The sequence below is a fragment of the Chelonoidis abingdonii genome, chromosome 3, assembly GCF_003597395.2.
Source record: "Chelonoidis abingdonii isolate Lonesome George chromosome 3, CheloAbing_2.0, whole genome shotgun sequence".
Taxonomy (NCBI): Eukaryota; Metazoa; Chordata; order Testudines; family Testudinidae; genus Chelonoidis; species Chelonoidis abingdonii.
In genome coordinates this window covers 140,786,754-140,812,808 of record NC_133771.1, presented here as the reverse complement: position 1 = coordinate 140,812,808, position 26,055 = coordinate 140,786,754, and the positions used below count along the sequence as shown (strand labels likewise).

General features: G+C 37.9%; 3 protein-coding genes across 4 annotated transcripts in view; 1 reads left to right on the top strand and 2 right to left on the bottom strand.

Moving 5' to 3' along the window:
- ACTN2 (actinin alpha 2) overlaps window positions 1-1,524 on the bottom strand; it is a 163,458-nt gene extending 161,934 nt beyond the window's left edge. The window contains exon 1 of the mRNA XM_032775032.2: window positions 1,506-1,524. The gene's annotated coding sequence lies outside the window, so the exon portion shown is untranslated. The remainder of the gene's footprint in view (window positions 1-1,505) is intronic.
- Window positions 1-18,197, top strand: part of HEATR1 (HEAT repeat containing 1) — a 59,904-nt gene extending 41,707 nt beyond the window's left edge. Inside the window, exons 33-47 of the mRNA XM_075064576.1 lie at window positions 1,654-1,780; window positions 3,376-3,539; window positions 4,676-4,722; window positions 5,614-5,737; window positions 6,940-7,080; window positions 7,320-7,612; window positions 8,305-8,455; window positions 9,164-9,322; window positions 9,973-10,107; window positions 10,411-10,515; window positions 10,611-10,779; window positions 11,786-11,940; window positions 12,802-12,960; window positions 15,529-15,637; window positions 16,281-18,197. Coding sequence (XP_074920677.1) covers window positions 1,654-1,780; window positions 3,376-3,539; window positions 4,676-4,722; window positions 5,614-5,737; window positions 6,940-7,080; window positions 7,320-7,612; window positions 8,305-8,455; window positions 9,164-9,322; window positions 9,973-10,107; window positions 10,411-10,515; window positions 10,611-10,779; window positions 11,786-11,940; window positions 12,802-12,960; window positions 15,529-15,637; window positions 16,281-16,369 — 2,127 coding nt within the window. The 3' untranslated portion in view covers window positions 16,370-18,197. The remainder of the gene's footprint in view (window positions 1-1,653; window positions 1,781-3,375; window positions 3,540-4,675; window positions 4,723-5,613; window positions 5,738-6,939; window positions 7,081-7,319; window positions 7,613-8,304; window positions 8,456-9,163; window positions 9,323-9,972; window positions 10,108-10,410; window positions 10,516-10,610; window positions 10,780-11,785; window positions 11,941-12,801; window positions 12,961-15,528; window positions 15,638-16,280) is intronic.
- Window positions 18,198-18,421: 224 nt separating this feature from the next.
- Window positions 18,422-26,055, bottom strand: part of LGALS8 (galectin 8) — a 29,905-nt gene continuing 22,271 nt past the window's right edge. For both annotated transcript variants that reach the window (XM_032775034.2, XM_032775035.2), the window contains 2 exons: window positions 20,688-20,853; window positions 18,422-20,191 (listed from right to left, as the gene is read on the bottom strand). In XM_032775034.2, the coding sequence (XP_032630925.1) occupies window positions 20,042-20,191; window positions 20,688-20,853 (316 nt within the window). In that variant the 3' untranslated portion in view covers window positions 18,422-20,041. The remainder of the gene's footprint in view (window positions 20,192-20,687; window positions 20,854-26,055) is intronic.

The window sequence follows — 26,055 nt, the reverse complement described above, 5'->3', positions numbered from 1 at the left end:
CTGCCCCAGATTGCTTACAATCTAAGTAATTATGTGTTAAAACATTTTTTCCTTGCCTGTGTGTCTTACTGAGATGAGATTCTCTAGTGTGGATTTTATTCTTCCACATAGGCAGGTATAAACCATATTATATCACAGAAATTTGTTTTTGTAGTGTAGCCAGGATCTTCATGGAAATTGTTAAAGGGAGACTGTTAGGCCACGTCTATACGACGCGCCATATCGGCGCGTTACAATTGATTGCTCGGGGATCGATATATCGCGTCTCATCTAGACGCGATATATCGATCCCTGAGCGCGCTTACATCGATTCCGGAACTCCACCAAAACCAACGGAGTTCCGGAATCGACATGGCGAGCCGCGCACATCGATCCCGCGCGGTGAAGATGGGTGAGTAGATCGATTTTAGATAATCGATTTCAGCTATGCTATTCTCGTAGCTGAAATTGCGCATCTAAAATCGATTTTCGCGCATCGTGTAGACCTGGCCTTAGAATAGTTTAGGCTCAAAATTCAGTGTGTGTTTTATTTTTATTTTTTCAAAGGAGGTGATTACATTTTTTTATAAATGGAGGTTTTCCAATTCACAGTCGCCAACCATGTTTTGAACCCAAATGCAACAGCACTTTGCTATTGCAGGGTATCTAGAAAGTGAAATAGATCAGTCTAGTTTCTTTGTCCAGGCTGAGTGCCATACAGAAATTATTCAAACAGCATTCATGGGGAAAAGTTAGGTAGATTACAACTTTCAGTTTTAATTATCTCATACAACATTAATAGCACAGCTATTGTAATATTTCATAACCTATTGGGTCAAATTCAGCTCTGCCTAGGTTGCTGTGCATGTGGTACTCCAGTCTTTGGCTCAGTTGTGCCCATATTTTTTGCTTTGTTTGTTTTAAAGACCAAGTTAGGCTTTTGAGGAGTTTTTTCTTTCGTGCAAAAATCAGCAAATACAATAAAGTTCCTAGTGACTACTTTTCTGATGCATTTAGACGTTAATTCTGATATTCAGTACGTGGTACCTGTCAAAAATCAGAAAAGGTTTAGTCTGTGCTGTAAAAATCATCTTATTTTTGCTCTTGTTTAGCTGATATTTTTTGAGGTTCTATGCTCATGTGCCAGTTCTGGCCATCTCTGTGGGATGGAAAAATCAAATCTAATAATGTCCCCTTTTTAATCTTTGGCTCTAGAAATATAGTAGTTTTCTCTTTGGGCTTAAAAAAGACAGACGACAACAAACACCTTACCAAACTGATTGATGCAGTAGCAAAAAAGATTTGTTTTTTCTACCTCAAATAATTTTTTCAGGTGAACGCTAACTAGGTTAGAGGATTTTTAGTGGAATATTGTGGAGCGTTTCACTGTTGATCAGCTGGATCTGAAATAGTGAAGTTAGTGGTAAGCCATAGTCATTACCACAGTAGGCATTTCAATAGTCTTTAGTATGTGGAATGAGCTGTTGATCTCTGTCCATTCACAGGGGACGTGAGTCCACCAACACATCTTGCTGCTGCTGCTGCTGCTGCTGCTGCTGTCATATCCAGCAACATTCCCTAGCTCTGTGCATTCATACACATTCAGCAACAAATGTTTTTTCTCTGATTTTTAGTTCTTGAAATAAATATTTTCTCTCTTTAATCCCTAAACAGGATACTGTTTTGGAAACAGACATTGAATTTTGGATTTCTATTTGTTGTGCGTTTAGTGTTCAACATCAATTCCAGAGCTTGATGAAAATAATCCAGTACTTAACAAAACTGCCAGAGAACAAAGAAGGTAACCACAAAACAGACTTGCTCTGCAGAACCAACAGATGTTTGTGAACCTTAATGTTACTTCTGTTGTTCAAGGTTTTGGGCTGCAAGATTACCTTAATTGCATCTCTCTCCCTCTTATTCAGTTAGAACTACAGTTGAGAAGTATGTAGCTTTTTTGTGCCAAAAAAATTCATTTCAGAATACTTTGAATTAGCATTCAGGGCCAAATAGTACTTTTCATTCATAGAATACAGTAAAATTCTCCAAAGTAGTTTAGTTTAAAATAAAAAGGGACCACCCATAATAATTAGTGTATAGAACATAGCATGTATAACAGGGGGTAGGCAACCTCTGGCACGCGTGCCAAAGGCATCACACGAGCTGATTTTCAGTGGCACTTACACTGCCCGGGTCCTGGCCACCGGTCTTGAGAGGCTTTGCATATTAATTTAATTTTAAATGAAGCTTCTTAAACATTTAAAAAACCTTATTTACTTTACATACAACAATCGTTTAGTTAAATATTATAGACTTATAGAAAGAGACCTTCTAAAAACGTTAAAATGTATTACTGGCACGTGAAACCTTAAATTAGAGTGAATAAATGAAGACTCGGCACATCACTTCTGAAAGGTTGCCGACCCCTGAGGTATAATATAGCATATGCTTGTTTTATAAGGCTGTTCTTTAAAGCAAAAAATAAAAATAAAAAAAATACAGGGACTTAACTCAAAATGTTAATGGATTTTTTTAAAATGCCGGTTTCTGGTGGAGGCACCCATTGAACAGTATGTTTTGATACTTAAAGAAAAAAATCCATTTTTTAAGTATTGTAAGGAGTTTCCCTTCCTTGATGTTGATGTTTACGTGACTCTTTTCAGCAAAGGGAGACTGGACAGGCCTGATAGCAACATCTCCAAATATGCTCAGTCTAGGATTTTGTGACCCAGCCCCCTCTGCTTCCTTGGTGCCATCCTATTTGTCGCCCATTTCCCATATAGCTTTTTCAGAAGACACAAAAGAAAAGATAAAATATATACAATTTAAAATACAGAAAGAATCAGACAAAATCTTAATATTAGTATTAGAAGTTAATGAAATGGAGACATGTTTCCCTTGCCTGTATTTTAGTGTCTTGCTTCTGACTTAATACAGAGATGATTCTGGGACTTTTGCAAAATGAATAGGGCTAGCTGACTGGAGTTCAGAACAGTGCTCCTGCTATTCTGCTTGAGCTCTTGGCTTGCCTATTGTTTAGAATCACTGTGATGAAAAAATTAACATAATGGAGAGAGAAAACTGATGACTTTCAGATGGCATTTTGTAGGAGAATATATTGAAAAATATAGAAGACTCATTTGAGCCTGATCCTTCCATTCTTGCACAAGCAAAATTCCTAGTGAAGTTAGTGGGGATTTTGCCATTGTGAAGACTGTAGGATTGGACCCTAAATCTCAGTTACCCAGGTTTACCTCAACTACTGAACAATGCAGCACTTATTTGCCCTTTAACTGTTACAACATTTTATTTCAGTTTTAGTAATTGGCAATCAAAAGCTTATTTCTTAGTTATGGCTGAAAAAATAATTTTCTGGAGCGGGGGATGTTTTATCAGATGATCCTGGACCGAAAAAATTAACATGCAAGACGAAAACACAAGATGAAGAAGTGCAGCTTTTTAATGTGGAGTCTCACTCAGGCAAACAACTGCGACATTTTAAATTTTTATCTGTCTCCTTCATGGCACAGCTTTTGGCGTCTCAAAGTTTTGTGGAAAAGGTAATGCAGATTTTTTTTTGTCAAGTGGTTTGGTTTTCTTTTCCTTCTGAGCACATCTGTTCTTTTAGCTTTCTGAAGTATATTTGGCAGCTGACTGGCTTTTACACGGTTCTGAAGCCTTTTTGCAATTTGTTGTTAGTAAAAGTTTGGGGGGACTTCTGGGGGCTTTCTCTTTTTCCTTTCCAGTTCTCTTACAAAGAGACTTAGCCTGCATGATTGAACATTAAGTAAAAGACAGGGTAAATGCTGGCCACAGTGAAGTCAATGGCAAATAGCCTGAATAACTGATTGATATCACATTATCTGGATTCACCAGATTCCAGCAGTATAACTCCAAAGTACCTTTTGTTTTTTGGTTTGGAATTATATATTGTAAGGTATCTTTTGAGTTACAGTGTTGGAATTTTGTGAATTCATATAGTGTTGGAATCTGGTAAAGTTGGGTGAAAAATTATACTATTAAATCTTAAAGAATCAAAGGTTTTTTAAAACATCAGTTTAGGGGAACTAGGTGGCTCAGCAGAGAACTGAGGAGTTATGACATTTTTCACTTATATGTCACTGATTCAAATCCAGCCCTAGTTTGTAGCATTTTTCAATTGATCTGACTCCAGTTTGGTGGCTTACGTGAAATGTCAGTGGTCTGTCTCTTTCTAGTGGATAAGTGTCCGATCACAAATCCGCCTTTGCAATTGGTATTAGTAGGCTGGGCACTTTGACTGGTAGTCTCAGCAGAGAGGCCAAGGCCTGAAAGGCCATGGAAACTCAACTCCTCTTTTTAGAGGTGATCCCTCCATCTCAGGTTTGAAACATATTGATAGAATAGTATGAGGCAAGCTTGCACTGCAGATGCCAATCCTGTGCTTTCCATGAGGACTTCAGTTACCTGAGGCGGTAATCCAGTGTCATTCATCAGCAATAAATGTACTATAAAAATGTTACAACAATCTTTAGTTGAGTTTCTTGAGGTTCATCCTGTCATTAATTTTTTTTTCTGGCTAAATTACAGCTGCGGAAAAATTGTGCTTGAAATGTTAACATACCCTTCATGGAAGCAACTCCAGTGTGTTACTGTAATACAGTTCTAATAGCTGTTTTTTTGTTTTGTTTTTTGTTTTGTTTTTGTTGTTAATCAGATAGTCGAATGTGATGGAGCTGAAGAGCTACAGGAGCTAGAGCAGAGGTACACAAAAAAAAAAAAAAAGCACCTCTAACATCTTATGTTAGTCACAAGTTAAGGATGTTGCTAAGTGGGATCTCTTCATAGTGTTTGAAAAAATATTTGGGGAGAATAAATACAAAAGGATTTTCTTTAATGTTTCTCTCTAGTGAAACACCAAGCAGGTTGTTTTTCAGTTGGTTTAACTGTCTGATTTTTTGGTTTTGTTTATTCTTGACAAGTGAAATGCTTTTTTGAAAAATTAATTCTGTCTGCTTTGCGTGACTCCATGTATTTACTTTATTGTATTGACTTCATGTGTTTACATGAGCATGTAGCTGCCATGATAAGAGTTTGAAATTATAAATTAAAAATTTGAAATTATATCTGAAATTCTTCTAACCAAAACACTTGTTGCTTCTTCACTCCCGGAAAAGAATCCCTTATCAATGAAAGCCCTGTTGTCAGAATAAGAGTGTTACCATCATCACAGATGTAATTTAAAACAGCCGAATGTAGTAGATGTTTCAGTGCAGCAAAATTTAGGTTTTTTGAGGGAGGTGTAACTTGCACGGGAGGACAGTAAGTAAAGAAGGGATGTATGGCACAAGTGAAGTGCTGCACTTTTTACCTGGTTCCAGGCTTTCGTACATTTCTCGAGGTTTTAGGCAGAATTATTATTCTTTGGAAATGATGATAAATGGTTGGAGGATTAGATGGACTCCTTTTAATATGTGTGCTCAACTTGAACTATTTCCTCGCCATTTTTTTGTATTTTAATATCTAGATCTAATGTAAATAGTTTTCTGTACTGGGTATTTTGTTAACCCTCATTATTGTCTGTGAAATTTCCTGTCCTCCAGGAATAAAATCACTTTGTAAATGTTACTCATTAAATGATGTTTCTCCATCTAGATTATTAGAAGAAGTTCTTCGCTACATAAATGTTGTGGCACACTCAGTGGAAGAAAATGCAGACAAACCAACTGCAAAGTTTTGGAGGGCTCTGCTCAATAAGTCTTACGATATGCTAGATAAAGTGAGTTTTCATTACTAGTTGCTGGCTTTGCTTTTCCTTCCTTCCTTTTTCTTTCTTTTTTTTTTTTTTTTTTTTAAATCATGATGATAACATTTGTTACATTTTATTTTTTGTAGGAGAAGGTGGGTGAGGTAATATCTTTGTTGGACCAGCTTCTGTTGGTGAGAGAGACAAGCTTTCGAGCTTACACAGAGCTCTTCTTCAGGTCTGTACGCTTGAAAGTTTGTCTCTCTCGCCAACAGAAGTTGGCCCAATAAAAGATAATACCTTATCCACCTTGTCTTGCAGATATCCTGGGACCATCATGGCTACAACAGTACACTGCATATATTTTATTTTTGGATTTGTATAAGGTTTTTTTGTTGGTGGTTTAATGTTACATAATTCATTAGTAATCTTTACCAACCAATTTGGGACCTAATGCACTGTTACTTTAATTTTCTAGTGCCAGTAGTATTATTAGGCAGAGCAAACAAAGTGAAGTAAACTCAGCGATGGTTATGTTTCTGTTAAGTATCCTGGTGGTTGGAAACAGCCATTTGATATTGTCAGAAAGAAAATAGCCTTCTCGTGGTTTTTTCTAGTTACAACTTTTAATGTGGACTTTTAGTTAGTTAATATTTCTCCAGAAGAATTTAAATAGAGTGACAAGCCTTACTGTGTTTTTCATGTCTTTTTTTTTTTTTTTTTTAAATCAGAAGTACAGTTACTATGTTGGCGTGGTGCCCCACCAGCAATAGTGGAACAGTGGATCAGAGGTCTCCTTAGTTCTCAGGGTGACTGGTGCTGTATGTTCTTCCCTTAGAATCTTAGTTGTCCCTCAACACCTAGCCAATGTGCATGGAGGAGGGTCAGAAGGATTATTTTGGTGGCGAGCGATATCTAGCCAACTGTGGCCTGGAGTGGAAGAAAACTGTGTAGGAATCTGTGGGTTAAATGAGGCAAAGCAAGTAGTAGGTAGTTTATTTCCTAATTGGTGGCTAGCAGTTAGGGTATGAGAGTTAAATATTGTTGCAGGAACTTACTTTCTCCTTTTCCTTTCCCAAACAAAGCACTGTCAGGACATGCTTTCCCTTCTTTTCTGATCCCTTCTTTGCTCTCAGGAAGTCCACACTTCTTCTTTACTTTTGGGGGGGGTTGGATGCTGCAGTATAGGAAATAACATTTCTGTTGCTGTTGTTTTTTTTTGTTTTTTTTTACAGGTCAATGCCTTATTGCCGACACAGACATTTATCCCTGTCATTAGGGGACTGATGACCAACCAGCTGCCTTCTGTGAGACGTAAAGCAATGGATCTCTTGAACAATAAATTGCAGCAGCGCACACGTTGGCAGAAGGCCCAAGTAAGGCAAAGGGTTAAGCCCATTCTTTTTGTTTAAACTGTTTGCACCTTTCTGCTAATGTAGAAATGAGGTGTTATGTGTAAAGGCAGGTGTAGAATTTTCGGATGGAAATGTGAGTTTTGCATTAGCAGTGTACCTTTTGAGTTCCAAAATGTGGTCCACCCTCCCACAGTAACTTGCAGGATCTGGACCTAGCTAGGTTTTTAATTTCATATTTGTGTGTTCTTTTGTTCTCTTAGGTTCGGCAGCTCTTAGAACTAATTCCAGAGCTAATCGCTATTGTACAGCGCAAAATAAATGAAGAGGAAGAGGAGCAAGCCATCAACAGGCAAACTGCTTTGTTCAGCCTCAAATTACTGTGCAAATGTTTTGGCACAGACCATCCAGAGCCTTTTGTGCCTGTTCTGAAAGCGACCGTTGACCTGATTTCTTCAGAGAGGAAGGAAGAAAGGAATGTGATGGGAAGTGCTTTTCTATGTATAGCCGAGGTCACCTATACACTGAAAGCACTAGCAGTACCTCTGCTTCCAAGGTATCATCATTTTCATAAAAGGATTCACTGCCGCAGGAACTACATAAGATGACATGTATTATGAAGACTGTCTTAAAACTCTTGTTAAACTAATTGGCAGTCTGTACGTGCACAGTGTGCTTTGTAGAAATGGATAAAGGCTTCCCAATGCCCGAGAGTCCTCCTGAGTACTTATAGTTAGAGAACTCTGAAGCAAATGATGCACTAATTGTATAAGAATTGGAAATCATTTAATAATCACAGACGTTCTTGCAAAATCCATCAAATGGCCTGTATTACCACTGTAAGCCTGGCTGTATTTAAAACATAGAAACCTTGTTCAGCACAGTTGGAAAACAGCTATGATACAACTCTGTTTAGTCCTGCCTGTTCATATGGGACTCAGGCATTTAATAAACAGCTTTTTAAGAATGCCTTAGCCTTGATAAGAATGATCAGTTTCATAGTGTAGTGGGGCCTTAAAATAAATCTAATATTCTTCAGAACTTTTTGAGAAATAGAACAGAGAAGTGAATCCCAGAAGGCCAGGTTTTCAAAAACAGACTCTGAAATTGTGCATGTAGAAATTTTAGACATGAAAGTTGTGCTTTTAGTTTTATAGGTTGGATTGAGGCCTATTTGGAAATTTGCCTCCAAATTTGCAACTGACAATGGATTTACCTTTCTGTATGTTTTTACTTGATTATTTGCAGGCTGATGCCAGCGTTGCTGAAGACACTAAAACACAAAAAGGAGCTAGTCTCCAATGAGATTTACTTGCTCAGCGCAGTGACTGCGCTGCTGAAAGTTGTGGCAACACTAGCACACTTCCTTAGTCCCTATCTGTTGGATGCTTTGCTGCAGGTGAGCCATCACTGTCTTAATATGAGTGAGGGGGCAAGAATGAGGAAGCTCAAATTATGGAGGTCATGCAGGATTTTGCAGTGAATTAAAATGAGAATTTTGCCATCTGGGTTGTTGGGGGAAATCTCCTGATTGCTTCTACTCAGCCTCCCTGAGTAAATTGTCATGGAATGATGCCGCTGGTGTTCCCCTCTTGCAACCTTTCACATACTTACCTTGCTACTTTAGGAGGTGGGATGTGAATTTTGAATTTTTCTCCTGCACCAGTAAGTTGATCAAATGTATATATTAAAAAAAAAAAACCTCTAGTTTTTATAAATAGAATGGATGTGATGACCCTCTGCTTATTCCACTGATGAATCCCCTTTTTCAGATTTCATGTATTGAAGGAGAAAGTCTTGTATAGAAACTTCATAAATTGTAGTGTTTAAAGTAGTAACAGACAGCTGAACTGGACAAGAATCCAATATGAGTCAACTACAATGGCTCTTTGTTTTTAATACTTGTTCTCTTAACACTGATGTTGTGCTTCTCATTTCCAAAATGCTTTGCAAGTGCTATTTAAATTGAGTATAAACCTTTTAAAATTAAGTAGGTGATTTCTTTGTTGGTTCCTAGACTACAGTACTTTTCTGGAGGAGATTATTGTGAAATCAGCTCTTGAAAGATTTGTTTCACTGTTTTTTCTGTTCTTGGATTTTCTGATAGGTCGTTCGCTTGGAAAAGATTGCAGTGGAAATGGGCCCTTCATCCCAGCTTAATCTCCGTTTATCATCACTGAAAACTATGTTAGCTACACAGCTTGGTCCCAGAGTTCTCTTGCCAGCCGTTACCAAGTGTTACAATGAACTTGCAAATGCTTGGAAGGTTTATGATTTTTTTTTTCATTCATTAGTAAAGTGAATGGAAATGTAATTATAGTTTAAATATGCGTTTTTATATTAAACTAAAAAAGTTAGAACAGGGAGGGATCCACCAGACTAGAGTATTCACGTGCTACATGGCAAGCATGGGAGACAGTTCTGTTCATAAAGGCTTTCATTTATTTGCTAGGAATGTACATTAGGAATTACAGCTTTCCTCTGGGCCTCGCTACTACCTCATGCTTGGGCGTTTAAGATTTGCTGCCAGGATGGGGAGGGAAGGAAGACTCTTTAAAGGGACACTGCCTATTTAAGTCATAAACTGTAAACAAACATGTCTTCACTTTTTATTGATAGTGCCTTAGATTACCAGAAATGAAAGAATTTTATAAAATCCGGGTTGTTTACACCTTGTCAACTTTTTTATTTCTCTTGGCTTGGGTAATGAAAATCAGTTAAATTAAATTTATTTTGTTTAGTCAGATACACCTTTTGATTTTGGGTTTCCAACATGGTGAATGGGAATGTTTGTTTATTTAAAGACAATGATTGTCACCTGTTTGTTTAATTAAAAAAAATGTGGGAGGAGTTCATTTGATCTGAGCTGTGGATGTGTCGTCTTTAACATAACTGTCTCTGTTTGATCTTTTACAGAACTGCTTGGGTCCCCTTATGGACATTCTTAAAGAGCACATTGCAGTTATGGAGAGAGACCAGCTCCTCTCCCATCAGTCTGAGTTGACAGCATTTTTCATGAAAGCCCTGGACTTCAGAACAGAGCATTCACAGGTGGAGTACTGGCAATTCTTAAAGAGCAAGAATAGATGTGGTTTTCTACCAGTGTTAATTGTAGTTCTTTATAAGAATGCATCAGGTTGGTTCCTGCTAAATGCATTTTCTGTATCTTTGAAAATTGTATATTCAGCTATGAGAGTCGTGCAGTGCGATTGCTCCTTGTGAATAGAAAATTTTAGCTACACAAATGTATCTTGGACCTAAACATAGAGATGCAGTCAGACTTTGTTAAAAGATGCTCGTCAGGCTGTGAATCTTACTGTATCGACTTTGAATTATACCTTCCACTTGTTCTAGGATGATCTGGAGGAAGTTGGTAGAACAGAGACTCATATTATTAGCTGTTTAATTAGCATGGTCATGAAGCTTTCGGAGGTTTCTTTTAGACCCCTCTTCTTCAAGGTAGGAATTTGAACATAGTCCTTCGATGTTAGCACATCTGAATTTACAACTGCATTAATGTAGCAAAAACTTACCTCTTCCTTTCTCTCTTTCAGTTATATGATTGGTCCAAATCAGAGGACACCTCAAAGGATAGACTGTTGACATTCTACCGGTTAGCCGATTGCATTGCAGACAAGCTCAAGGGTCTTTTCAGCCTGTTTGCTGGTAGTTTAGTGAAGCCTTTTGCTGACACCCTGAATCAGATTAACATCTCCAAAACTGGTAGGTTTCCAATTACTATAGTTATCAAGTATCAGAGGGGTAGCCATGTTAGTCTGGATCTGTAAAAGCAGCAGAGAGTCCTGTGGCACCTTATAGACTAACAGATGTATTGGAGCATGAGCTTTCGTGGGTGAATACGAAAGCTCATGCTCCAATACATCTGTTAGTCTATAAGGTGCCACAGGACTCTTTGCTGCTGTTATAGTTATCAAAGAAGGAACAGTTGAAATATTATCACTGTAAGCTTGCTGTTTGTCCCCTCACACTTTTTCTTCCTGCTTTCTCTTGCATCTTACAGCAAGGTGGCTTACTCATTGAGGAGGACGCAAAAGAATGTCTTTAGTTGGTGGGGGTGGGCCAGAAGTCCAAAGAGAGGAATATTCTTCAACTAGGGGAAGTCATTCCACACGTGAAATTTCTCTTGGAGTGAGCCAGAGTTGCAGTTGTGGGATGAGCTGAAGCCAATTTCAAGACCCTGCTCTCTTCTTTTCACTCATTGCCTCACCTGACATGGCCATATACAACACACAGCCAGGCTTGGGCTCCTCAACTTACTTGATGAAATATCTGCTGCTGTTTTGTTTCATTTTCCTTTCCCCATTTCAGAACTCGGGCAACCCATTGGTAACTGGACGTTTCCATACCTAGGCAGCTTGTACATCAGTAGCACTGATTGTCAGGTTCTTCAGTTAATCCCTAGCACCTTTCCCACAAGCTGTGTGCTCCTCTTCTTCCCCAGCTGTGTGCCACATCCAGCAGCATTAGTCTAAACAACAATATTCTGAACTGCAAAGAGCTAAAAGGCCATATTGCACCTTGCATTTCATAGAGATATGTGGACTAGATTTAATCACATGATATCCAGGCTATAGGCCATTTACTGCTTATTTCTTAACGAGAGTGATGGTAACATTGGCTGCTAAGTAATCTCTCCTTTCATTCTAGCCAGTTGTGGAGCAAGTGGCTTCTTCATGGTTTTTCCTCACCTTCTTTTCCCCATATGCAGATGAAGCTTTCTTTGACTCTGAGAACAGCACTGAAAAGAGCTGCTTATTGCTGCAGTTCATACTTGACTGTTTGCACAAAATCTTCCTCTTTGATACCCAGCGTTTTGTAAGCAAAGAGAGAGCAGAAACCTTGATGGTGCCTCTAGTTGACCAGGTACTGACATGTACATTGAAAAGAGATTATCCAAGTATTGTATTCCCATTTCATTTCAAAGGTTTATTGCTGACTGTTAAATATTCAGATTGTATTCCTTGTGATTGGTCATGGATTTGACCTTCTTTGGATTAATCTCTCCTGTTCCCATTTTATTTTCAGTAATTGTATTATTATTATTATTTTTAGTATTTGTCTTCAAAGCACTTCAGCACGTTACCTAAATAACCCCTGCACCTCAGTTTTCTCTCCTACAAAATAGAGAAATTAATACTTGCCTACCTCACTGGAGTATTGGAAGGATTAAGTGACTTGCCCGAAGCTCAGGAGTTTCCAGCTCCTTCTCCTTTGCTCAGACCTTTTAATCAGCCCCTGTCACACAATTACATATTCTGTGGTGCCATACAACACCACATCCAAGTTGGATGGGTCACTGCTGCATGAAAAGGCTTTTTCTGTCTTTTCTCCCAACTCCTGCACGCCAAGTGCACTCCCTCTGCAGGCTCTTAGCATTTATCACCCAAAGATATGACGCCCCAAGAATTAAACCTGAATTTTTCATGTGCCAGTAAACAATGATACCATTAAATCCTAAGCCCAGAAGAGGGAGTTCATAACTGAAAAGATTTTACGGGAATCAACATTTTTAAATTTAACTTTTTAGATTTTTCATCTTACTGGTGTTTATCTTTCTTAATACTTTGGCCTTTGGAATCTCACTCCATTAGGCTTTGAACTCGTGTTTTGAGAAAACGTTAACCTGATGTTGGGCGGTGAGGGGTTAGCAGGATGTTTTTAAGCCTCAGTTAAACAGTTGGGCCTTTCTGTTTGACTTGCTTTGTGATCATCTTACTCCTGCAGCTAGAAAACATGCTTGGAGGAGAAGAGAACTTCCAGGAAAGAGTGACCATGCACCTGATTCCATGTATAGCTCAGTTTTCAATTGCAGTGGCAGATGATTCTCTATGGAAACCACTAAACTACCAGATTCTGCTGAAGACAAGGCACACATCACCTAAGGTACAAAGCTGGATTAGCTCTTAGGTGAATATGTGTGTGTTTAAACGGCTGTGCACATAAAGCAGATTGCAGTTGGCCGGGTCAGTGTTTGACATGAAATTTGCTCTTTATGGTAACACACTGGTATTATTATTGCAGATGGTCCTTTATTACAGTGTGAATGAAATAGCTTCAGAGTGGATGCCAGAAGATAATTATGGGCAATTGTTCATCAGCTTCCAGTGACTACCCTGTGGTTTAGCAGGGTTCCACTGTCTTTCGTTCATGTTCTACATCTATAGTATATCTAAGTGTGGCAGAATTCAATGTTTATATTTGATCATTTTAAGATACCATGTTCATTTTTAAGCATTTTTTCAATTTTGATCTATTTAAATTTTCCCAGGTGGATGGGGGGAGTCAAACAATTTATTTAATGACAGTAAATGTTAAGATTCAAAAAGTTTAAAGCCTATGATACAGCATGGCCAGAGGGCAGCATAAGAGTGTTAGCAGGGGGCCTTATTCCCTGCCAAGGGAGGAAGGTTTGCTTTAGATTAACTAGAACAGCTGTGGCCATTTAGAGCACTGTCAGTAGAGACCTGACTCCAGTCATGGGTATTAAACCCCTGCTTCAGGCAGACAGGGTGTGGTAGTTGAAGGAGAAAGGTTGGATTGGAGCAGAGTGCAGAAGAGAAGAGTTTGTCCAGAGAGAAATAGAAGGTTTGGAGGAGTGCTGCGGTGGATTGGGAAGCCCAACAGAAACCCTAGGTAAGGGCACCAGGCTTGTATAGGAGAGAGGCGAGAAGCCTTCACAAGCTGACGGTATGAGAGGGAAGTAACCCAGGGAAGAAACCGCTGTCAAGTGGTTCACCACAACCCCAGGGCCCTGGGTTGGGACCTGGATAGAGGGCGGGCCAGGTCCCTCCTCTCCACTCCCCTCCTCAAGGGACACTAGGGGAGTGATTAAGAACTGGTTCAGAGGCAAGCAATATCGCCCTGAACCTACCCCAGAGAAGAGAAAGCGCGAGACCCAGAGAACAATACCGGCAATTTGCCACAAGCCTTATAACCATTAAAACGCAAATGGTCAACTCCACGTCAAAATATACGTACCAAACTCTTAAGTTCTCAAGCAGCATTTTTCTTTCTTAGCCTATCTGTACATTTTGTTTATCAAAGGAAATATTTTTTCATGAGTTCGTGTGTATGGTGACATCTACACTTATGGATAAAAATCTAATCCTCCCATGCCAAAGTATATTAGGTCCTTAGGATGGCTAATGAGGAATGACAGGTTGTGATGTCTTCAGTAAATTGATAACACCCAGCCCCATTTCTGCTAGACTTGCTGATGCAGTAGAACAGATAACTAATTGTTTTGTGAGTGGGATTGTGATGAGGGCAAACTGGCTAAGCCTCAGCTAATTTTGATAGGTTGTGGGGAGCAACTGGACAAATTAGTAAGTGTTAATTACAGCTTCAAACACAACCATAGCTGGTGTGTAATCTGTGGGTCTTATTGGACCCCGGACTAGTTAGGAGTGCAGCTTTCAGCTCTTGGTACAAAGAGAGACCTTTTATTTTGTGTATGAACCATGCTATACTTATGATGTACTTATTTGTACTTTTTGTTATGAAGAGACTAGACTTCAATAATGCATTCCATTTGGGGCTATACCTTGAGGCCAGCTGGAGCCTAGAACCGACATGGAATGCAGCAGTCATTTTTATTAAGAGGGCTAGTCTTTCAAGAGCACAAACACCCAGGCTCCATAAGCTTTGCTGGATGGTTATAGGCTCCCTGATGAGATTCAAGCTGTTTGTCTTGATGGTTAGGGTATATCTACACAGACCACGGAAGTGAGCCTCCCACCCTGCATGGACACTCAGGCCAGCGGGGCTCCCATTAGTGCTCTAAAAACAGGTCTATAGACAGTACTTACGTTGCACTTGAAGTCCTAAATGGTTTGGGATCTTCCTCTTAAAAGACTTGTCTCATTGCTCTGATGATACTGTCACAGTTGCAGTCAACAAAAATGCTGGAGCTCCGCTGATGTAATATAGAGGGAGGTGGTGGCAGTGTTCTACATGGGGGTCCTTTCACTCTGCCATTCGCTTGGTCAGAATTAACAACCATCTGAGTGTGCTTCAGGACCCATCGGAGGTGGAAATTTGTTAAAGACTTTAGAAAGGGAGTCCAGTCTATCAGCTCACTTTGAAAATTTCCTCCTCCTAACAAACCCAACCTTCCTTACGGTCTCTAATCCCTCAGTCAGGCTTAATTCTTGATTAATTTTCTGTCCTTTTCACCTGCAAGATGTGACTGGCTCTAAATGTTTATGTATATGGGAGACTGAACTACATTAGCCTCTCCTGTAGAGATGCAGGCTCTCCAATGCCAAGCAGTTTAGCCAACTTCATTTCCCAGAATTCACTTTATTACCCCCTCCCCAAATAAAGACACTGGGAGGAGAATGGAAAGGGAACTGAATTGAGCGAAGACATGAATTATTAATAGCTCTGTTTCAGAGAATATGCTGTACTGCTTGTTTCCCTATATAGTGTGTGGTTTGTTTTTTATTGTAGGTCCGATTTGCTGCTCTGCTTACCTTAGTAGAACTTGCAGGGAAACTAAAGGAGAACTACATGGTGCTGTTGCCAGAATCCATCCCTTTCTTAGCTGAGTTAATGGAAGGTAATGTCCTCTACTGCTTCAGTTGATAACCAGGATATTTGGGTTGTCCATTTTGGAATACTAGTATAATACAAAACAAACTTCGACGTTGATCGATCACTGACAAATATTAAAAATCCACTGTCCTGAGTGTTAGATAACTTTATGCTTTTTTTTTTTTTTTTTAAAGAAGCAAAGTGACTATTACACTGACTCAGTACACCAATTAGTATACTGGGACTTGACACCTGAGGTGCTAATGGAACTTTTAATTTCAGTTAACAAGCGGATGCATTGTTTATGAGCCATAGACTAGCTGATGGGAATTCACCTCTGTGCACTGGGCCTGTGCACCACTTAAGTCCCAAACAATCAGACTGTGGCACTGCTTTTAGGACAGGGTTTTATGAAGCGTTACTACATTTACCACACTCTTGTGAGTGGAAAAACCACTTTATTTCAAAAATATTTTTATTGCCTTACCTTTTCAGCTGCAGTAATGCTCAAATAGTAAATGCTTCCCCCACACCCTGCCCCAAGGAGCATTCAATGTAAAAAGACACACCCATGAAATGGGGCATGGGGAGAACTTATAACATAAAAGTGGTGAGGGTGGAAATAGGCATATAGGTTAGTTACATCTTTGTTAATGTTTGCTTTTTAGATGAATGTGAAGAAGTAGAACACCAATGCCAGAAGACAATTCAACAACTGGAAGTTATTTTAGGAGAACCACTCCACAGCTACTTCTAAGAAGCACCATTACCTCTTTGTTGTAAAGTCTAAATCATGGGATGTGAATGTCTGTCTCACATAAGAGCTAATATTGTCCCAAAGTTATTATGTCACTCCAATTAAGAGTAACACCTTTTTTATAGTCAAATACTAAGATCTTGCCTCTACACTGTTTAGGATCATGACAATTTCCACAATTATTAATAAATTGAAAATATTACAGGATAGCTTTTTGACTTCTGTATACTGTGAATTGTAGAAACAGTTATATGAAGTAAGTTCAGGGAAGACAATGGGGATGAATTTTCATAAACTAAAATGTGCTGCAAGGTTGTAGAAGGGACAGACTTCTGTTTTGGTTTTTGTTTGTTTGTTTTTCTTAACTTAGTTTCTATCCTGTTAAGTTTGCTGCAGCTTTTTAGTCAGTCATGGTGACAGTAAGCATTTCCTAGTAGCAGAATCCCCAACTTCAGAAGCTACATTTTTGTGAGATGTCTTTTTCACAATAGCTAGCTCAGTAGTTTAAAACACACTCAGTCTTTACGCTCAGTGGGATTTGAGTCTGAGTTATACCAGCTTATAACCTCAAACAGTAGTTATTAACAGCTACAGAAAACACTATCACTTTTCAAAGCAAATACTATAATCACAATTATGCTATTAAGTCTGATGCACCACAGGGATGTGCACGTTACTAGTTATGTGAATTTATTAGGTTCTTACACCTGTGTGTACCCATGTGTGAAAATCAGGCACTGTCTACATGTATTAATTTAACTACACCTCTACCCCCATGTAAAGCAGCGCTCTGGGGGGTAGGGGTGCGCACTCCGGCGGATCAAAGCAAGTTCGATATAATACGGTTTCACCTATAACGCAGTAAGATTTTTTGGCTCCCAAGGACAGCGTTATATGGAGGTAGAGGTATATCTTGGTTTCAGAATCTTCCATGAATGATGAAGAGGCAGATGTTACCTGTTCTATTCCTGTCTGTTCTTTTTAACTGTGGAAGAAAATAAATGAAGAAGCCAGCAATACTCATTTAAGGCTCTTGACCATACTTGAGATGGATGACTAAACTCAAAGGAGTTTAGAAAATAAAAACTTTGTTCCCATTGCAGGATTTACACTACAGAGTGGAAGTCAAACTTACCCAGGGACTGTAGGAGAAAAGTGAAGTTAACTGAAAATAATCTTTACATAGTGCTCTGTAGATAGCCAGGCAATGTCAGTGCTGTAAAAACCAAGTTTTCTTAGGCTGAGATTAAATGTTTAGTGAGGAGGCTGTTTACAGAATGTACCTTTCATTTAAGAATAACAGTGAAAAGTAAATCTAAATTACATACCCGTGTAACACTGTCTAGTATGGGGCACTTTTAAATGGGCCTGGTTATAGGAGTGATCATAGTTAAAGTACACTAAGCAGCAGAAAACAATGGGTAGGTTATCTGGTCTTAGATCATTCCCTTTAATATTTACCACTTAGAAACCACTCCAGTAACAAAATACACCTCTACCCCGCTATAACACGACTGGATATAACATGGTAAAGCAGCGCTCTGGGGGGCTGCGCACTCCGGTGGATCAAAGCAAGTTCAATTATAATGCAGTTGCACCTATAAAACAGGAAAATTTGGCTCCCGAGGACAGCATGATATCTAGGTCGAGGTGTATCTTATACCTCTCTCCTTCAGTGTATTTCATAAAATTACCTGGCATTTTGGCCGTTGTGATTGATATTTTTTAGTAAAGTACTATGACTAAAAGCTAACTTCACTGCTTCCTGGTGCTTCTAACCCTAAGCCTCTAGAAAAAGGTAATCATGAAATATCAGCCCACACCTTTTCTTCCTCCTCATCCTCGCTTCCAAATGACATACTTGGGCAGTAAATAGATAAGTTAATAATGGTCTGTAAGTATAGTCGAAGATATACCCTAAATTAATACATTTAACTAGTAAGAGTTTCATATGCTGCTTGAAGCATATGCATAATGTGGCAAGTGATTGGGTTAGTTATCAAAAGGTAACCTAGAACTCATTCACTTTGAAGACAAATATTAAATACTTAGTCATAGCTCACAATTGAGATTTAATTTTTGGAAAGTCGTCTTCGCTATATACAATTTCACAGCAACCAACTCATTTATTCCTAAGGCATCTATTATACATTTGAACTGCAATAACTAACTAAGACTTGTTTCACATTTTATTCCCCACACCAAGTTTCCCCATCTGAAAATCATTAGCAAGTAACTAGATAGGACATGAAGTTACAGAAATACTGGATCAAAACACTTCCATTTTTAACCTAATGGCGTACCTATATTCTAGGGAAATGGTATCACAGACAATACTGACTTTTCCTTGTAAACTGTTATAAATGCATCATATAAAGACTTCCTCAGGGACATGTTAATCATGTTGGCATCAGAGGGTCCGTGTATATGCTAATCAGTATTTTTTACAAAATGTTTTTCAGATAGCATATTATAGTGCAATTTAGTCAATGGGGTCGTAGGTGAACATTCTTGACTATCAACATGAATATTTCCTCTGAGCTCAGATTTAATGCATAGCATCCATGGGTCCATACCCTTTAAATAAACACAGATATAACTACTTCTATTCCTGAGCAAGATAAGAGCCCTTTTTTTAGACTCTCTTATAATACTGCAGCTCCAAAAATTGACAAGATAAGAGCTAGCAAAGTCAGTCAAATAGAGTACAGCGTTATTTCACTTTGATCTCAGCTAAAATTACAGAATTCCACCATAATGGTCAGGGGGTTTTCTATGGGCTTGACTTATGCCACTTGGGAGCAGGAGCTGACATGACTACGAAAGTCAAGGAAGTGGCTTATAGCATCTGTGCTGCAGTGCAATAGATAAGAAAATAAAATCACTAGGCCCCCAGGGAGGATGTTTTGGTTTTTGTTTTGTTTTCAAAAAATTACAGCTGACAGGCTGTGAGGTAACTTTGGTTAGATGTTTTAGGTTTGGGGCAGAAATACCTTTAAGATACAGAGCTAACACTAACATTTGCTAGTTTAATATAGCAGGGTTCTGATTCATCGTGGCATTATTCCAGGTTTACCCTGGTCTAATATTACTAATTTCAAGTTATATTAACATAAAAACCAGAGTAAAGCAATGAGACTGCAGATGTGCTCTCCCTAAAATTAGAGTACATTCCTTCCTTATGTAATTCCCATTTAACTTTGCATATAAACAATAAGGATTAAAGTACACTTAGAACTTGATTAGATCCATTAAGAGGTTGACAGTCCATTTTCAGACACACAGATCATATTTCAGTCCAGCTCTTATCAGACAATGAATGGATAGTTATTAGTATTCCATAGTACAGCATTGTGTTCTAATTTACAAAATATTTTGCAGTTATTCTAATACTATAAAGCAAATCTTTATATTGCTAGGTACGGTAATTGAATTCTTCATATAACAGGAGCTCTGTGCCTACTGAAGTAGATAATGTGACTTTAGTTTGCCAAGATACTGAAAACGGGGGAAGATCTAGTCTAATAAGATTTTGACTCCTGGGGCTCAACTTTGTGATAAGCACCAATACAGAAACTTGGATAAATGGGACAAAGATCTGGGCTATTCAATACCAGTTTGTACTTGAGTAGACAGCAACAGAGGGTTAACATAGGGTGGCAGAATAGGATGCTATAAGCTCCTCACATCCAGTAACTGAATGTCACCAATAACCTCCAATATGTTGATCTTTTCAAGCTGTTTAAATCGATGCTTGTACTCCAGGATGTGCACACCATTTACAGCAACCTTGTACTGATGAACATCACAGAAAATTAGCAACTGAAAGCAAAAACAGGAACACAACAGGTTTTCAGTTGAAGTTTTAATCTGATTAACAAAGACTCTGGTGGTCTAATTCAGAATCAGACAAACCTAGCTTCTGCTCTTTAGTGTAGGACCTTACTAAAACAAAAAAATTTTTTTTTTTTTACTTTAATATTAAAACTGCCAGGGAACCAACCCATCTTGGACATACAGAGCATGGTTTACTAAAAATATCCCTTGCAACATTAAAGGCTAATTCAGGCACTTTCACTTGTTCAAAGGGAAAAAGAGAAGTGGTTTTTTTCACAGCAATAACACACTTTGAATCAAGTTTAACTTCAACAGCTGCTTTTTTAGATTGAATCCCAGACAGTTACTCTCACATTTAAGAAAGTTATTGTCCCTAACTCACACTAACTACATGAGATAAATAGGCTATTATTTAACCATTTCCATTCATTAATACACAGGCGTTGTTTGGTTTTTTTCATCCTAATTAATGCAACCTTACCTCAAAGTACATTCCTGGGCTGAAAGGGAAATTAGTGACATCTTTTTCTTCTTCTCCCCAGCTATCAGAAAGATAAGAATTTCTCACGAAAACATTTGTTTTCATTCGGGGATTCAGATGCAGTGCGATATCCTTTGAGTCACTTGATTTTAGATTAACAGCAAAGCTGAAAAACATTTTAAGATTACCCACAGCAAGAGACAGCACATACATCCCAGACAGAGTGCAGCATATTTAATGAAAAATTCAGCAAATAATATACAATAATTATCAAGATACAGAGTCCTGTTGCCTGATTTAGGAGGTTAATAATATACTATCCAAATTAATGACTTTTAGGCTTGCCAATTTGTTTGATTAGAGGATAATAAGGTTTTTGTTCCGAATTAAGCTTTACAGAATTTACAAAGGACCATTGGGGGTATAAGAGGAAGCTCACTGATACAGATATAACCTTAAAGACTTTTTATTAAGATAAATGAAGTTTTAATCAAATGCTAAAATAATTAGAGTTACAAAGTTACAATTGTATTACTGCTCTTTAAAAGATACATATGGTATTATGGTATTACACCCTTTTTTTGATAATGTTGTGAGAGACACAGGACTAGCCTCACCTTTGGCAGTTCAGGTTCCTTAATTTTTGAGAGGGGTGCAGAGCTTAGAAAAAGCTAGCTTCGATAGCTCTTAGCTTGAACTTAAAATTAAAACCTAATAAACAAAACTAAGAACAAAAGTTTAGGGAAACCAAGCTTAGTCTAGTCCCCTTGGAACTTAGAAAGTTTAAGAAAAACAAGTACAGGCCTTTTAGCAAGGCCCTTTTGTATAGGGCACAGGTGTCTGAACCCTCCTTTTATGCCCCAATTATTTTTTACCCACAAAAATGTAAGGGTATGCTTACTCCACAGGCTAGTATGTTTGTACATATTGATGACATGTATATACATATTAAATGACATTAGATTATACACGTTACTTTTGTTCTCCCAGTTATTTCGGTTCTTTCCTTGTGGTGTACCTGTTAAGTTTGAGCATACAGACTTGGAAACCCCCTGTGCCATTTTACCATTATCTATCTATCTATTAGGTGAAGGGTCCCACATGTGTGTGCTGACTTTGCTATCTTGATGAAAGGTCCCAGACATGTATGTATACGTGTGTGTGTAGTTTCCTATCTAGGTGAAAGGTCCCAGACATAGATATGCTAACTTTGCCTTACCTCAGTGGTTCTCAAACTATTGTACTAGTGACCTCTTTCATATAGCAAGCCTCTGAGTGCGACCCCTTTATAAATTAAAAACACTTCAAAATATATTTAACACCGTTATAAATGCAGAAGAGTTTGGGATGGAGGCTGACAGCTCACAAGCCCCCATGCAATAACCTTGCGACCCCCTGAAGGGTCCCAAGCCCGTTTGAGAACCCCTGCCTTAGCTCAACATACAGGATATGGCCTGTAGGTCCCTTGCATTACAGTCGAACTTACTTTAATATAAATTTATAAACCTATTGCAATAAACCAAATACTTAAACTATAAGAAAAGATAGATACACACACAAGCAAGCAGGTTAATCCTATAGGCTACATGCCCCTCTTTGACAGGGTGGTTTGCAATGAATCCCGTTACACAGGTATAGATGTAGGTGGTTAAGTATTTGTGGGGACAGTTTTAACGCTGTTTTTATAAAAATGGTATTTTGGACTCTGGCACGTTTTTGGAGTGGGCACCATGTATACATATTTATTATTTTTAACATTTGGTGGCCATTGAGGTTTTTGCTTTGGACTGTTGGATTTACACTGCAGGCATTTTAAAATTAAATTAATTCCAATTGCAATTTTTTGGATAACCCATTTTTTTAATTTAATTTTTTTTCCCCTGGAGTTGTTGCAGGCTTATTATCCTTATTTATTAACTGGAAAATAGCTTGTTTGGCTTTGTTTATATTGTTAGTAATTTGTATGAGGTGGGTTTTTTTAGGGCCAATAATGACTTTTAACTGTCCCCCTACTGGGGGAATGTAGACAAGAAAGGTGGATGTACTTTGGATAGTAAACTTTTGATAGGCTGGGTTGGACTGGATTATAGTGATGTTTTTAAAAGTTGGAATGGGGGAAACAGCTTGAAATATTTTTTTTTTTTTTTTTTTTTTTAATTGAAGTGGGTTGCTTTGGAGTAAAACAAAACTTTGATTTTGTGACAGGACACTTTAAGGGACCATATTGGTACCTCTTGATTGGTAACCAAGCAAAATTGGCTATTTTTAGCATACGTTACCCTTTTCGTTGGAGTATTTTTACTTAGTTAGCCTTACTAGGCATGACGGTGATGAATTTAATTTATTTTTTATTTTTTTGCAGTTTACACAGAACAATGTTTGTTTTAAACATGTTACACCTACAAATATATTGAGACCCTTTTTTTAGAGCAACAGGCTACTTGTGGTACTTTTTAGGTTTCAGTTGGAGTGTGATAGACGACTAAGGGAGGTGCATTCACACATTCCCTATAGATGTTGCCTTTGAGGTGACCTATAGAATGGACAGTTACCAATTACCTGTACACATTTTTGTTTGGGTTAAATACTGGTAATGAGACATACAAGGATTGTGCCATTACATAATTTTAGAAAGAGAACCACCATTTCGGTTGGGGTGAGGTATTAAAGATTTTTTTTTTTTTTAATAGCACACTCAAATGCTGGCATGAATTTAAACATGGATTTTTTATTTTTTTTTAGCCTTTGAAAACATTTGTGACAATACCACCATAACAGTTGCTTATTTTTAATTAAGTTAGGAACTTTTGTTAAATTTAAGGATTGTAATGTATTAGTGATTGCATTTACAACATTTTTTATATGCAGAGCATATAATTTTTTAAATATTTATTTTTGTGCTGATTATTGTTTAAAGGGATTAGCTGATTAATTTTACATTGGGTTTTATTAAATAGTTGTTATGCATATTATAAACAGCAAATTGCTCTTTTTGTGACCATTTTTTTTTTTTATCTTTTGTAACATTGGATTGACCACTTGGTTGGCTTTTTTTTTGGTAACACAATTTATATGTTTGCGAATTTTTAAAATATTTGCTTGGTTTTAAATTGACACTTTTGAACCAAATAGTTCTGTTAGGGATTCTAAACTTTTGAAGAAGATTTAAGCTACTCTTTTTTCTGGAAGTGTGTGGTTTATGGATCTTATTATTCATCCCCAACAGAACAATATTTTGCACTTGTTCATAGGCTGCAATTTTATTTACAAGTTTTACTGAGAAAAAGGAAGCCACTCTGGTATGCTGACAATAGCAAAAAATTTTTAGATACCACCTAGACAAATTTAACATTACAGGAATATGCATAAACTGAACCTGATTTTTTTTTTTTTTTATTGTGGGCATTGTGGTGAGACGACTAGCAGGTTTTGGGTTTATTATTGGACAAGTTACATTATTTGGTATTGGATTGTTTTAATTATAGTTAATAATTGGACTTTGAACCTTAAGTTTAAATGTTACATTTAGTACATAGTTTTTGCTTTTTGATTTGATTTGAAAATTAGCTATAATGAGCACTTTAACCTCATATAAACTTAAATATAAAAATAAATATAAACTCCCCCCCATTATCAGATTAAAAAAAAAAGCCATTTGTAGTAAAGTTTTATAAGCTATTTTGTGTTTTAGGGAAGTTGAATTTGTTGATGAGGAGGAACAGATTTTACATCCTCCCCCCTTTGAGTTATTATTTAGGGGCCAATTTTTTTTGGCCACTGAATGGCAACAAGATTACTTTAACTAAATGATATTTAAAGGTGACTTCTTTTTTTAATTTTTTAACCTCGTGTATAGGACTGTGGATAAGTTTTGGGTTGAATATAATAGTTTGGGATTTTTTGTACTGGTATGTTTTGTTTTACATGCTTAGGCAATTGAGCACGACCCTGTCGTTTGGTTTTATGGGGTTGTAACATCTGACTTTTAAATTTGTGATTTTGGCTTAGTTTTACCCTTAGAGCAATGATAAGGGTATAGTAAATGAAGACTTTTTTTTCCTACCCTAAACTCAAGTGGCAAAGTACTCCATAATGCTCGATTCACTGAGTTGTAAGATTTTAATTCAATCTTCCCTTGGTAAGCCAAACACTTCTGCTGTTTTTTGTACATGTTGTGCATGTCTTGCAAGCGAAATTTTTTTTTATTATTCCTACTTGCTTAGCTACCAGATTTAGGGTTTTAATATTTGCAACAACTGCTACAGGGCAATCAGAATTAGAATCTGAGAGGGTTTTATCCGGATTGGGATTTGAGCTTTTATTTGAGTTTGAATCTATAATTTTTATGTTTTGACTTTTTCTACCCAAATTTTTACATTTCTTTTTTAAATCAAAGCTATTAGAACTTTTCTTTGGGAATAATCCTTGATAAGCAGGGTAACTTTCCATAAAATCTCTATGTTCTACACTTAAGGCATCTCCACACTGACGCAGGACATTTTTTAGTCCATTAAGATCTGGTGTAGTAGGATGTTTTACCGGTACACCAGGTGATACTAGCATAGGGTGTAGAGGGTGCACAAAATTTTAGGGACCTAAGCAATGCTGATGATCGCCCAAATGCCAGTAAGTGTTCACCCAAAGGGACTGGGTCTTCTGATTTATATGGTCCCAATGTAACACTGTGTGGAGGAGCAGGAATTGCATTCCTTGGTGGTTGTATCTCTCTTTATTGTAACCTAGAGATATAACTTAGATAATGTTTTGCCTTCAGGGTCCCAGAGACACAGACAAGGTTTTCATCTTGAGGCTAAAAGACCAAAAACATCAAGACACTTGATCACGGCCTTGGATAAGCCAAAAGACTACTCACACTTGATCTTAGCTCACAGAGTACTACATCACAGACACTAACTACTTGTCTCAGTCTTTTAGTCCCTGAACAATTAGTCTCTAAAGGCACTCTCTCTTCACTTTCAGGAGCGGACATTAACATAGGAGAGGATATTTCCTCCCCCTTTTCTCTGCTCATTTCATCCTTTACATTTTGGGTGACCAAACGTCCTGATTTTGGAGGAGTATGTCCCGCATCCCAACCAAAGTATGGTTGGGATGCCTTTGTCCCAATACTTTGTTTCGGTGTTTTTCTTTTCCCTTTTTTTTTTAAAACACTCACCCATCCGGGTCTTTGGCAGTGGGTGCTTCTGTCTTTGGTGGCAAGGTTTATTATCCGCTGCCGAAATGCTGCCGAAGACTGTCAGCAACTGAATGACCCTCTGCCGAATTGCCACCGAAGACCCGGATGGGTGACTGTAACAATTAAAAAGGTGCCCTCCCACCCATACCTCGCAGTGGTCCCGATATTTGC